At 57.4% G+C, this 11,766-nt stretch overlaps 1 protein-coding gene across 2 annotated transcripts in view; it reads right to left on the bottom strand.

Moving 5' to 3' along the window:
- Positions 1 to 11,766, bottom strand: part of VAV2 (vav guanine nucleotide exchange factor 2) — a 173,905-nt gene that overhangs the window by 34,695 nt on the left and 127,444 nt on the right. Inside the window, exons 5-8 of one of the 2 annotated variants that reach the window (XM_023516213.1) lie at positions 6,355 to 6,457; positions 3,789 to 3,884; positions 2,033 to 2,101; positions 1,729 to 1,829 (exon numbers count right to left, since the gene is read on the bottom strand). In XM_023516213.1, coding sequence (XP_023371981.1) covers positions 1,729 to 1,829; positions 2,033 to 2,101; positions 3,789 to 3,884; positions 6,355 to 6,457 — 369 coding nt within the window. Of the gene's footprint in view, positions 1 to 1,728; positions 1,830 to 2,032; positions 2,102 to 3,788; positions 3,888 to 6,354; positions 6,458 to 11,766 lie in introns of both variants that reach the window. The other variant, XM_012808219.2, reaches the window with a different exon arrangement.

Below are 11,766 nucleotides of genomic sequence, written 5' to 3' on the forward strand. Positions count from 1 at the left end.
AGGCCTGGGGACTCAGACAAGCTGTAACTGACCCTCAGAGAGGCCTGGGGACTCAGACAAGCTGTAACTGACCCTCAGAGAGGCCTGGGGACTCAAACAAGCTGTAACTGACCCTGAAGCCCAGGTCCTGGAGCTGCCCCTAAGCTGTGCTGCCCATTAAGAACAGTTCAGAACCACCACAGGAAACCCTGGGGACCCTGCCACCCCCAGGCCCCTGGCCCATTCCATGGCCCCTTAGAAAATAGCCACCAGGCTGGCCTGAGAATCAAGGTGGAGGTCGAGTTGGGGAAGGAAACTCTGGCCATTCAGAGCCCTCTCACCCCCTGCAACCTGAAAACAGGAAAAGGCAGGCTGAGAACCAGAGGAACAAGCCCCCTCAGAGAGCTTCCCCCTCACGCAGTGTCCCCCAAGTGTGGCGTCATCTGTGGGTGCTGGTGCTAGGGACACAGCAAGGCCCCCGGGATCATGTTGACGCCCCACTGCCTGCTGATGCCCCCACAGACCCCACAGCCATTGCACACCCAGACACTTGTCCCCAAGTGTAGGTAACCCAGCCCCAGCCAAAAAACTGAAAAAAATAAAAATAAAATAAAATAAAATCCCACTCCCTCCCCTTTTGGGCTCCAGCAGGACAGCCTGGGAAACAGAAGGCTGGTCACGCACCCCTCCACCAACAGATCACAGAAGAGCTTAAAGCACCAGCCCAAGTAAATATGTGGGGGCCACCACAGTGAAGTTTTGTTTCTAAGCAAGTTCTAACTCCCCATCATCAAGAGGCCGCCAGCAGTGTCTGGCCACAGGGAGGCCCAGCACCACCCCTGCAGTGGGACAAAGGCCTAATCCCAGTGCAATTCCACAGAGGACCAGGGGCCGCCTGACTGAGCCCATCTGCGCTCTGGGTTCTTTGGACATTTGTTCTGAAAGCTACAAGACCCAAAGAAGATCAGAGGGCAAAGGGAGAGCTGGACTCAGGCTGGTGGCCCTGAAATCTCATCTTCCCATGCGCAAGGCCCAGGCTGGTTTAAGCAAGGACAGCAGAGGGAACACACAGCTGTCACCCTGCAACCCCAGTTTGGTCATGAGGTCCAGCCCGCTTCACCCTTTATGGTAGCCTTCCGCTGGGTGGGTCACCCAGCTCAGCTCCAGTGTACCCCTGAGTACCACAGGGGCACAGACACAGATGGCACTCTGTCCCTGACTGATGCCAGAGGGAATTGAGGCTTGGTGTTACACGCTAGCAGCAGCAGAAGGGAGAATGGGCCCAGTCCTGGGAACCCCAGAACCAGAGGCCTCACTGCTCACTGAGGCACAGCTCTGTTCTTATTTCTCCAGACACCCTACTCAGGTCTGCATGGAACAAGCCTGCCTCTGTCACCAGAAGTGGCAGGTGCAGAGCTGGCAGGTGCCTGACTTCCCCAAGGACGCTGGAGCAGGTGCATCATGACATCACAAACGTTAGCCAGCCAAGATCTCAAACCATCAAGAGAGGTGGGCTGCTGCTACTGGTACCCCAGAAGCCCCCCCGGCAGGCATGGGCGGGGGAGGGTGGGCCTCTCTCTGAGTTTACAAGTGAGGAGGGGGCCAGAGATAGCCACCTCCCATGGAACACCGCCAAGCCCAAGGTTCCCCTGGTGTAACCTCCCTTCTACCTGCTGTCCCCAGGGCAGGTCTCGAAAGAAGCCAGACATTATCCTGAAGGCCACCAACCAGAGGCCACCAGCCACTCACCTTTCCTTGAAATCAAGGAAGACCTTGGCCAAAGCACTGCCCCCTGCCATCATGGACACATCAATGGCCCTCAAGAAGCTGTGGTGCACCCTGATCAGATCCTGGGACAGATAAGAGCTGTCAGCGCACCACCAGGCCCACCGAGGCAAGAGGGGCATCCCCGTACCTGCATCCCTAACCCCAGGTGTGACTGGCCAGAAGGTTCTACAGTGCAGAGGCACTGGCTGTCATATGTGACAAGCGTGGGGCCAGTGCCCAGTGAGGACCCCGGGCTGCCACATCTGGGCCATAGAACCTCACTCACCTCCAGGTTGATGAAGACAGCCGCCATGTCTGCCGGGCTCAGCACCAGCCGCAGGGGGCTCATGTAGTTCTGAAAGAGAAAAGCCCTCCACTGCCACCTCTGCTGAGGCTGTCCACCCTCATCAAGGCCACAGCCACCCATGGGAGGGGCCCTGGGGCAGCCACACAAGCCAGACACACAGTAGCCATTTGGGCCAGGCCTGGATCAGTTCTGTGGTGGTGAGCACTGTGGGGGGATACTTGAGGGGTGGGATGGTGCCCAGACAACTGTCCCCACGTCCTCAGCCAAGATGGTAGCTGGGCCCCAGAGGCCACTCTAGCTGGGCTCCAGCCCCATGGCAGCCTGAGGTGGACACTGGTGTTCTCATTTGTGGGGAGAAAAGGGCCATCATCCAAGGGCACCCTTCTAGATGGACAGGGCCTAAATTCCCACCAGCACATAAATGCCCAAGCTGAGCTCCTACACAACCCCAGAACCATCGTCAGAAGGGACACTCCCACCCCGGAAGTAGCCACGTCCTCCAGCCCCAGGCTTAGATGAGATTGGAAATGGGATGGAGGGCGGTGACATTGCTGACAACTGCCCCAACAGTCTGGGCTGTGCCACCCTCTCCTTTCCCAGGCCCCACCCCAGGGGCCAGGCTGGCAGCAGCCAGCTGGACAGCTCCTTGGCCATCCCAGGGAGCAGACAGCACTGTCCAGAGGAAGGTGCATTGCTGGCCGCTGTGCACGGCCACACAGTCTGACATGCTGAGGAGGGGCTGGCTCTGGTCTCTCTGGGACTGTTTCCCATCTGTGATAGGGGCCTGTAATGCCCACCTTCTGTGGCTGGGGGGTCCACAGGGGTCCTTCCTGAGCTCACTCCCTGCTCCGCCTCAGATAGGCATGCAGCCTCCCAGCAAGAGCTAACTAAGAGCCTCTGCCAGGAGAGGATGGGCAGGGCATCGAGGGGGACAATGGGCTCTGGGCCAGGGTGTCCAGTGGTGTCTGTCTCCCCTGCTGCAGGGCAGGGGCTGAAGGACACACACCCAAGGCTGGTGGGGCAGGAGGCAGGCCTGGCACATGGGGGTCATCCCAGATCTGGCAGGAGGCACCACTCTGCCCTAGACAGTAAGGGACTCACTTGAGGTCTATACCTCAGCCACCCTAGACTCCACGGCTAATAAGATTCTATCTAGAAAAAGATTATTTATTTATTTTTGCTCCAATAAACACTGGCAGATGTCTATGAGAACACACAAAAGACAGGGGAAATCCCGGGAGCTGGTTCTCCTAAGGGACAGGGGTCAGAGTGGGTGGGCAGGTGAGGACCATCCATGCCCCCAGGAACTGAGCAGAAGGAGGGGAGAGAGGACTTCAGAGGCAAGACGGCAGAACAGCCCTTCCAGGAGCCCAAGCCTGTAGCTCAGGTCATCAGGCCTGACCACACTCCACATAGGACCCTCCCAGTTGCCTGGGGTGGGCTGCCCATCCAAAGTCACAGTAGAGGCTGAGCAAAGAGTCCCGAGCAGCCCTCAGTGGGCAGCACAGACAGACTCAGCTATAGCCACCAGGACCGCAGCCTCGAGGTGCATAAGGTGCCTGGTGGCAGAGCTGAGAAGACCACTGGGCTCCCATCACAGCTGCCCAAGTTCTCACCTCACAGCCACACCCCCGTCACAGCTGTCCCAGTGCCCGCCTCACTGCCATACCCCGATCACAGCTGCCCAAGTGCCCACCTTACTGCCATGCCCCGGAACACCAAGGCCCATGCTCACCTTCTCAATGTCCTCCAGGGTCCGGTAGTACTTGGCCTCGGTCTCCTGGATCTCCAACAAGCAGCAGTTCCTCTTGTCATCCTCAGTCATGCCCATCTTCTGGAGGGGGGACAGGAGACTTGTGCAGGATTCTGTGGGCCTGGCCACCAGCATCTCAAGGCCCAGCCACCCACCCCACATGACAAGAAGACGCCTGGTAGGTGTGGCCACAGGATCACTGGTGACAGAATGGTGAGGCCAGAAGGGAGACTGGAGACCCTGGGCCTTCCCATCCATCTTGCAGATGAGGAAACTGAGGCACAGGGAAGAGACGTGACATGGGGACAGTGCCAAGGAAGGCCTGGAGTTTTCTAAAACCCCAGGCTCCTGCTGCTCTGAGCTGAGTCCCAACTCTTCACCACACTGGGGTGAGGGCCACAGAGGCCACTCCCCAGTCCTCCCTGGGCACCTCCAGCTCCAGCTCCACCCCATGAATTGCACCAGCACCATGCAGTGTCCCAGTGCCAACCGCCCTGCAGGCCGGACTGTCCCCCTAAGGGTCCACTGGCCTCCGACCAGCACACCAGATGACAGGATCACCAAGGTCACACCTCAGCCTATCCCCACTTCAGGGAGGACATGGGGAGGGCAGGCCTGACTGAGAGACCACCTGGCCACTGAGCAGGGGAGCCAGCAGGTGGGACCTTGCTGGGGCAGTGGCAGCTGTTCTGGCAGTTTCCTTAGGCTCTTTTACACTGAGTGAGCCATCTCTGCCTGGGAACCTGTCACTGCGCTCATGTCGGCCCTAAAGACTGTCACCGTCCTACAACGAGAGCCCCAGGGTCCCCTCTGAGTCCGCCAGGCCCTGCCCAGTAAGTGGCCTCTGGAGGTGTTGGGGTACATGATCCTCCAAACCATGTATGCCCGACGGTGTCTCTCTAGAAACAGGGTCCCAAGTTTCCTCAAAGAGGTCCGAGACACCCCCCGCAAGAGGTGGAGGGCGTGGAGCTGCTGCAGACCTGCCCTGGCCCCCTTTCCAGGCCACTTACCTGCATGTACCTGATCTGAAGGCGTGGAGGAGAGAGAGGACACAGCACCAGTTAGAGGGGCGGCTGTCCTCCCCACTGCACTGGGGATGTCAAAGATGCCCACCCACCATTAGCCAGCAGCCCCCACAGTTGCATCACAGCCGTCCTAGTGCCCCTCCCTGTCTGGGCTCTGGAGGTGGCAACGCCGCCCTCAGCTTTATCTTCCTCTGGAGAAGTCATCATCGTACCACCCCCCTCAGAGACCATTCAGATGGTTCCAGACATGACAGGGGAGTAAAGGAAACCAGTTGTTTTATCCACAAGGATAGTGGCAGAGAGCTGGAGACCTCCCCTCCCCGTCTGACTGGCCAGCTCCAGAGCTCCAGCACCTGCTGGCCATGAGGACTCTGCCAGGTGGGGTGTGCAGGATGCCAGCCCATTCCCAGGATTCAGGAGTGCTGCTCCCTCCATCCCTGGCAGGTCTGCAAACAGCCAGGTCCTCTCCCACCTGCTCCGGAACCAGGGACGGTAGCAGGGCCTGCAAGTGCCCATCCTATGCTCTCTGGCCAGGCACAGGTGGGATCTCCACAGAGCGCTCACAGCCTGAGGGTGGGGACCCTCCAAGAAGCCCTCACGGGCACCATGCACATGTACAAGTGCACTTGAGAGACTCAGGAAGTGACATGGCCCCACTCAGAGCCCTGCCTAGCTAACAGACTTTCCAGAAGGCTCAGGAGCACAGCCCACTCTGCCAGGAATGGCAGGCTCCCCACAAGCCCATCCTCTCTGGAGCAAGGCCCCTGGTGACAGTGGGTGAGGAAACCCACCTCAGACCCTTAAGGCTGACCGAGACACCTGTTCTCAGGAGCAAGTCGGTACCATGGGGCCCACTGCTCACACCTCCTGTCTCTCCCAGGGCAGTGTGGAAGCAGCAGGGCACCAGCAGAGGGGACAGGCCTCTTTGACAGGACCTTTGGGGACTTTTTTCACACAGAAGGGAGACCCTGACATGTGCTTTTCAAGAAACTTCCCATTTCTTCAAAGAAAGGAAATGGCCTCACACATGCCACTCAGGAGCTTGGGGGTCTGAAGAAGCCACTGCCTGCTCCCAGGTCCCCATGGCCCCACCCCAGCCCTCTACACCCTGCCTGCCACACAGCCCCAGGGATTATCGGGCAGCGATCCAGGGAGAGACGCACCCTCACTATGGAGAAGACTCACAGCCGGCCGATCCACCTGCCAGCCTCCATACACTCTGTGGGGGTTACACCAAGTGCTGGGTCCACCCGTGGTTCCCTGGGCAGGAAGGGCTAACATATTCACAACCCTCCAGAGCCTCTCGGCAGCACAGTCACAGAATCTCTGCGACCACATCACACCCAGGGCACCTCAGGACATCTCCACATGGGAGCCAGGGTGGTGTGGGGTGCAGTGGGGGTGTTTCCAGGACACCCGACCCTCCGGACAGCACTCAGAGCAGCCCCCAGCGGTGGTGCACGGGGGTGAGGGACAGGTGCCGTGGAGCAAGGTGGCACGGGGGGCGGGGGGCGGGGGCTTACCATGGGCTGCTGTACCTCCACCTTGATGATGTCCTCGTAGATGTCGTCCCCTCCATCCTCGCACGGGACGCAGTCGTAGATGTCCTCCCCCAGGTCATGCTCACTGGACAGGAGGAGGCCGGTCAGAGGGAAGGCGCATGGCAGGCCCACTAGGGCCTCTGTCTACCAAACAGGCGGGTACCCGCCCTCCTGCTCGGGGAGCATCGTCTTATTTGCCCGCTGCCTACGTGACAGGTTTCTGATGAACCCACCACGGAAGAACCCGACGTCTCCAGCCCTTTGGTCCAAGTGGGGTCAGGCTGGATGCCCAGGAGTGGGGGCCTGCCCTTCTCCACGATCTTCCCACTGCCAGTCTATGAGGTGCCTGGCTCCTGCCTCCAGGCCAGAACCCCCTCTCCCCAGGCCCAGCCCAGGGTCTCCCTGTCCTCGTAGCTGAGGTGTGATGGTCTTGGGCACACAGGAAGGCATGTGGCGTTTGAGATGGACCTTTCCAAACCAGCACCAGGGAAATCACCGCCTAATTGGCAATACAGAAAAGCTTCATTTCGGCTCATCACTGCGGCTTGATACTAATCCAGTGGCTGCCCTCTGCCTGCAGGGCTCAGTTCACGGGATGCCTGCTCCAGGAAGCCTCCAGGACGCCCCTCAATCTGCTCCAGGTCTTTCCTGGCTGCCTCTCAGCACAGTTCCTCTGCCTTCGATCCAGTGAGTCTCAAAGTGGCACTTGGTGAGCTGACCCCCTCCCTGGACAAAATCAACTTCATGCCTTCCGCTCCACATCTGACACGGGCCAGTGCTCAGCAGAGCTTACACAGGCCCCTGGTGGGGTCTAGGCTTGGAGGCTCAGGGCAAGACTCTGGCTCTGCCACGGGGCACATCCTCAGTGTGCCCTCCCTCTGTGCAAGAGCACATCTCACAGCTGGGCAGAAAGCAGGGCCTGGCAAAGCTCACTTCCAGAAGACATGGAAACGCCTAGAGTGGCCCACCACACCCCACCCTGCCAGTGGCCAGTAGGCAGGGGACACAGATGGACAGCCAAGCCCTGCAGCACCTGGGAACAGGCTCTGGCCAGTGAGCCCTGCCCCCGACCTCACTTTGACTATCACCTCTCACTTTCTCAGGCCAGGATGGGGCAGGGTCGTGTGCTTGAGAGAGGGAGGTGAATTTGTTGTATCCAAGGAAGATGTGTGCACTAAGAGGGGGGCTCCCCAAGGCCCTTGGCACCCAGCTGTGGACTGCCTCTAGCAGTGGCCAGTGGGTCAGCCCAATTCCCCATCTGATGAGGCCCCACAGACAGATGAGCTTGGGTGCAGAAGCTCATCCATAGGTATGAGGGTGTTGACAGTTGGCCAGAGGACCAGACTGGGAGAGGACAGGTGACACTGTGAAATGGCTGAGCTGCCAGAACCCTATAGGGGCCACCCAGGGAGCTGCCCACCCAGCCAGCCCCGTATCCAGCACTTGAAAGGAATTTGATTTTTATCTTTACAAAACTCTTGGGGGTAGCAAGCTCACTGAAGATCTGTAACCAGTTAGACAGGACAGGGCCTCGGCCATGCTCACCTTCTCCCCGCTTCCTGCCCATCCTCTGCTGTATGAAGTCTGTCGGGGCAGGTACGGTAGCCCACACCTGTGACCCCAGTACTTTGAGAGGCAGAGGTAGGAGGATCATTTGAGGCCAGGAGTTCCAGCCTCGGCAACATAGCAAGACCCTATCTCTACAAAAGATTTAAAAGTTAGCCAGGCATGGCGTGTCTGTAGTCCCAGAGACCTGGGGGACTGAAGTTTAAAGTTTCTGTGAGCTGTGATGACACCACTGTACTCCAGCCTGGATGACAGAGTAAGACACCATCTCAAAAAAAATAAAACCTGTCTAGACGTTAGGGGCACAGGAGAGCTAGCCCACACCCTGGCAACAGACACCAGGAATAGATGTAAAGGTAGGCAGGGTGTTTGTGAGCTCCTGGATCTTCTTACCTGCATCACAAGTCCATCCCCAGGTGGGGCTCACAAATGTCTTGAAACCATCACCTCCCCTGACTCCCCAGGGAAACCTCCCCAGATGCTCTGTCCGCAGATATGGGGTTTTAGCCAAGTGACTTTGGGGTGTCAGCCCCCCCCCCGAATTTCTGTCTTGCAGCAGAGCAAGGTTGGTGGCAAAGCCTGTCAGGAATTCTGATGGCGTGGAACCAGGTGAGACAGGGAAGCTTCCTGGCTGCTGAGCTGACAACTCAAAGGCAGATGAGGTCTCTGCACGTCTGGGGCCAGACAGCAGCTCCACTCAGGTGGCTGAGTGGAAGGAAGGGGAGGGGAGCTGGCTGGGTAGAAATAAGCGGGGGAGCGGGAGGGGAGCTGGCTGCTGAATATTCTAAGAGCCAGTGAAATGGATAAAAATGGCTTCAAGTTGGGCTGGAAAAGGGGCCCCCGAGGTTGCCCAGTGTGGAATGGCAAACAGTCAATGCCCTGGGAACACACTGAGTCCAAGACTGTCCCCAGCTCAGAATCTTCAACAAAGACTTCTGTGCAACGGCCACCACGAATCAAATACAGCTTAGGATGTCACCTCTTCACTCCCCAAATGAGCCCTTCATCACACAGTGGGACCAGCAGGGAACCGGGAGCCAGCAAGGCCAGGAGCGGGTGGAGATGACACCCTGTCAGTGCCTCCCTCCGTTGCCTGGGCGCTCATGTCCACCTCCTGCTCTGAAAGCAGGCCTGAGGGGACAGGGAGACACAAGACCTGCTTGAGCCCACAGAGCTGTGCTGTCTGAAGCAGAGGAAGGCTGTTAGGGCCAGGGCGGCCAGAAGCTTCCTGGATGGGTGCTGGGGGTTAGGGGGGCAACAGGCCCTGGCCCCACCATTAAATCAGAGTGGACGCCACACCTCTGGGCATAGCCTACACTCCCAGAGCAGCACGGTGAGTGGCTCTCTCAGGACAGTTCCGTAAGGTCAGCAACGATCAAAACTCGCCCATAGCTGCAGTTTTGACAAATGGATCCACCTGTGTGAGTGACACACCTGTTCCCCACTGGAGAACATTCCAGCCCTTCTCCCTAAGAGTTCCTCTCCTTCCCTGTCACACCCTGCTGCCCCCTACCAGGGATGGGTGTTGGCCCCCCCAGCCTGTCCTGCTCCCGCTGCCCTCCCCCATTCCGCCCAGGCACGTGGGGGCTCCGGCAGCAGCCCGCGGCAATTTACTGCTGAGTGCTAATCCATCGTGTGAGTTATAATTAGTCATCCATTCTTCTTCCCGACTGACATCTGGGATGCCTCCAAGTTTGGGTTTTTGTGAACATAAGCAGCCACAGGAGCGTTAGCGTCCAGGAAGTGAGCTGAGGGCCTGGGTTCTCACTTCCTTGAAACCCACTGGGTTTCACCCTCACCCTCCCCGGGTTCTGTCCATCCAGCCAGGCTGCGTCAAGGGGATGCGTAGGCTGAACTTTGAGCAGCTGCCCATGTCCCCCCGAAGTGGCTGAGCATCTCCAGCCAGCAGCCAGTGCCAGTGTGGGCAGCTTCTTTCCTCCTGGGCCCTGGCTGCCAGCCTGTGGACTGTCAGGCACTCCTGAGGTGTGTAGCCAAACTTTACTGTGGTTTCATTTTGCATTTTCCTACTAACTAAGGCTCCCGTGGTTTTCTTCCATGTACTTATTGTTCAGGATTTCTGTCCATTTCAATTGTTTTTGTCTTATTGAATTCTAGGAGTTCTTTACATGTTCCGGATACCGGTCAGGCATGTTCTATGATTTCCTCCCCAGTCTCCAGCTCAGCAACTCATTTTCCTAGTGGTGACTCGACAGGCCTCATCTTTAATTCAATGGCATCTGATACATTAAGGGGACCGAGCACGTGTGCGTCTCCTTCCGCACCGTGATTCTCGCCCTTCACTCCACACACCTCTGTGTATTCACTGGTTTTACAGAAAGTCTTGAAACCAGGCGCTGCACATCTTCTAACTTTGTTCTCCTATGAGACTTACGGCTGTCCTAAGATGGCTTTGCTTTTCCATGGAAACTGTAGGATCATCTTGTTAATTAAAAAACCAGTATGCTGAGAGCCTGATAGAGACTTGCAATGACTCCAGTTGAATTTGGGGAGAACTGACATTTTAATATCATCTTCCCATCCCTAAACCTCCTCTATGCCTTCATTTATTTAAGTCTTGTGTAATTTCTCTCAGCAACATTTTGTGGCACTGTCTGTCACGGAGGTTTTGGAATCCAGGAAGTACAGGGCCTTCCCCATGTTTCTCCTGCCTCCTTCCCTCTTTCTTTCTCTTCTGGGATCCAAACCCACGCCCTGCCCGCCCTGCCCCAGACACCTAACCTCCTTTGCTCCCAAGTGCTAACTGCCCCTAGACTACCTTCAAGTTCCAACCTCTTTCCTCTGCCGTCTTCTGCCTTCCATGGACCTAATCCAGTGGCTGCTCATTTCAGATACTCTGCTTTTCAGTTCTACAATTCCCATTCGACCCCTCCTGGCAACCCCTCGCTCCCCGCCAAGGTGCCCATCTGCTCATTCATGCGGCAGGCGAGTTCCTCTGAGCCACCGACCGTGATGGTTACCAGTGCTGAGCTACGGGATGCCCAGAGAGTGAGAAACGCCATTTTTGCACATGTCCATGGCAGTGTCTTCACAAGAGCCTGGCATTTGAACCGTGGACTAGGCACAGGTCCACCATCACCAACTTGTGCAGCACCATCCGCACTGGGACCCTCATGGAAGAGAAAGGTGGAGGGGGGCAGCTGTGCTCCCACTCCTGGACAGGGTGCCCAACTTCTCCCAGTTCTCAGGCCTTCAAACCCTGGGACGTACTTCCGTGCCCCACCCCCACAGTCCTCAGGCCTTCAGACCCAGACTCAATTACATCATCAGCTGTCACCAGCTGTCCTGGGGCTCCATCCCTACATGAGTGATGGCCCTAGTCAACGCCCTCTCATCTCCATCTCCAGGGCCTCTGCAGAACCCTGCTGACACAGCGCCCACAACTCCACCAGCCATCCAAGCTGCTCTATCAACGGTTTGTTCATGAATGTGACTCACTTTCTCCTGTTTCCTGCACTGGGAGGTTTTTTTACTGGATGTTGGACATTATGAATGATACATTGTGGAGACGCTGGCTCCAGCAGTTTCTTCTGAAGAATCCTATTTGTTCTAACGGTTAACTTGCTTGAACTCAAAAGTCTAACTCCATCTTCCCTGCAGTAGACAGCTTCTGCTCTTTTTGCTGAAAATGCTTTGCAGGTTTTTGCAGTGCCGGAAGGTTTAATGGTCAGCCAGGAGTTCAAGTGGATTGTACACACGGGTCGGGGCCCTGCAGCCAGGAGCAGGTGGATTGTACACACGGGTCGGGGCCATGCAGCCAGGAGCAGGTGGATTGTGTACACGGGTCGGGGCCCTGCAGCCAGGAGCAGG

Source organism: Otolemur garnettii, unplaced genomic scaffold (genome assembly GCF_000181295.1).
Source record: "Otolemur garnettii isolate 467f Iridium unplaced genomic scaffold, OtoGar3 scaffold00087, whole genome shotgun sequence".
In the NCBI taxonomy this organism is placed as follows: Eukaryota; Metazoa; Chordata; class Mammalia; order Primates; family Galagidae; genus Otolemur; species Otolemur garnettii.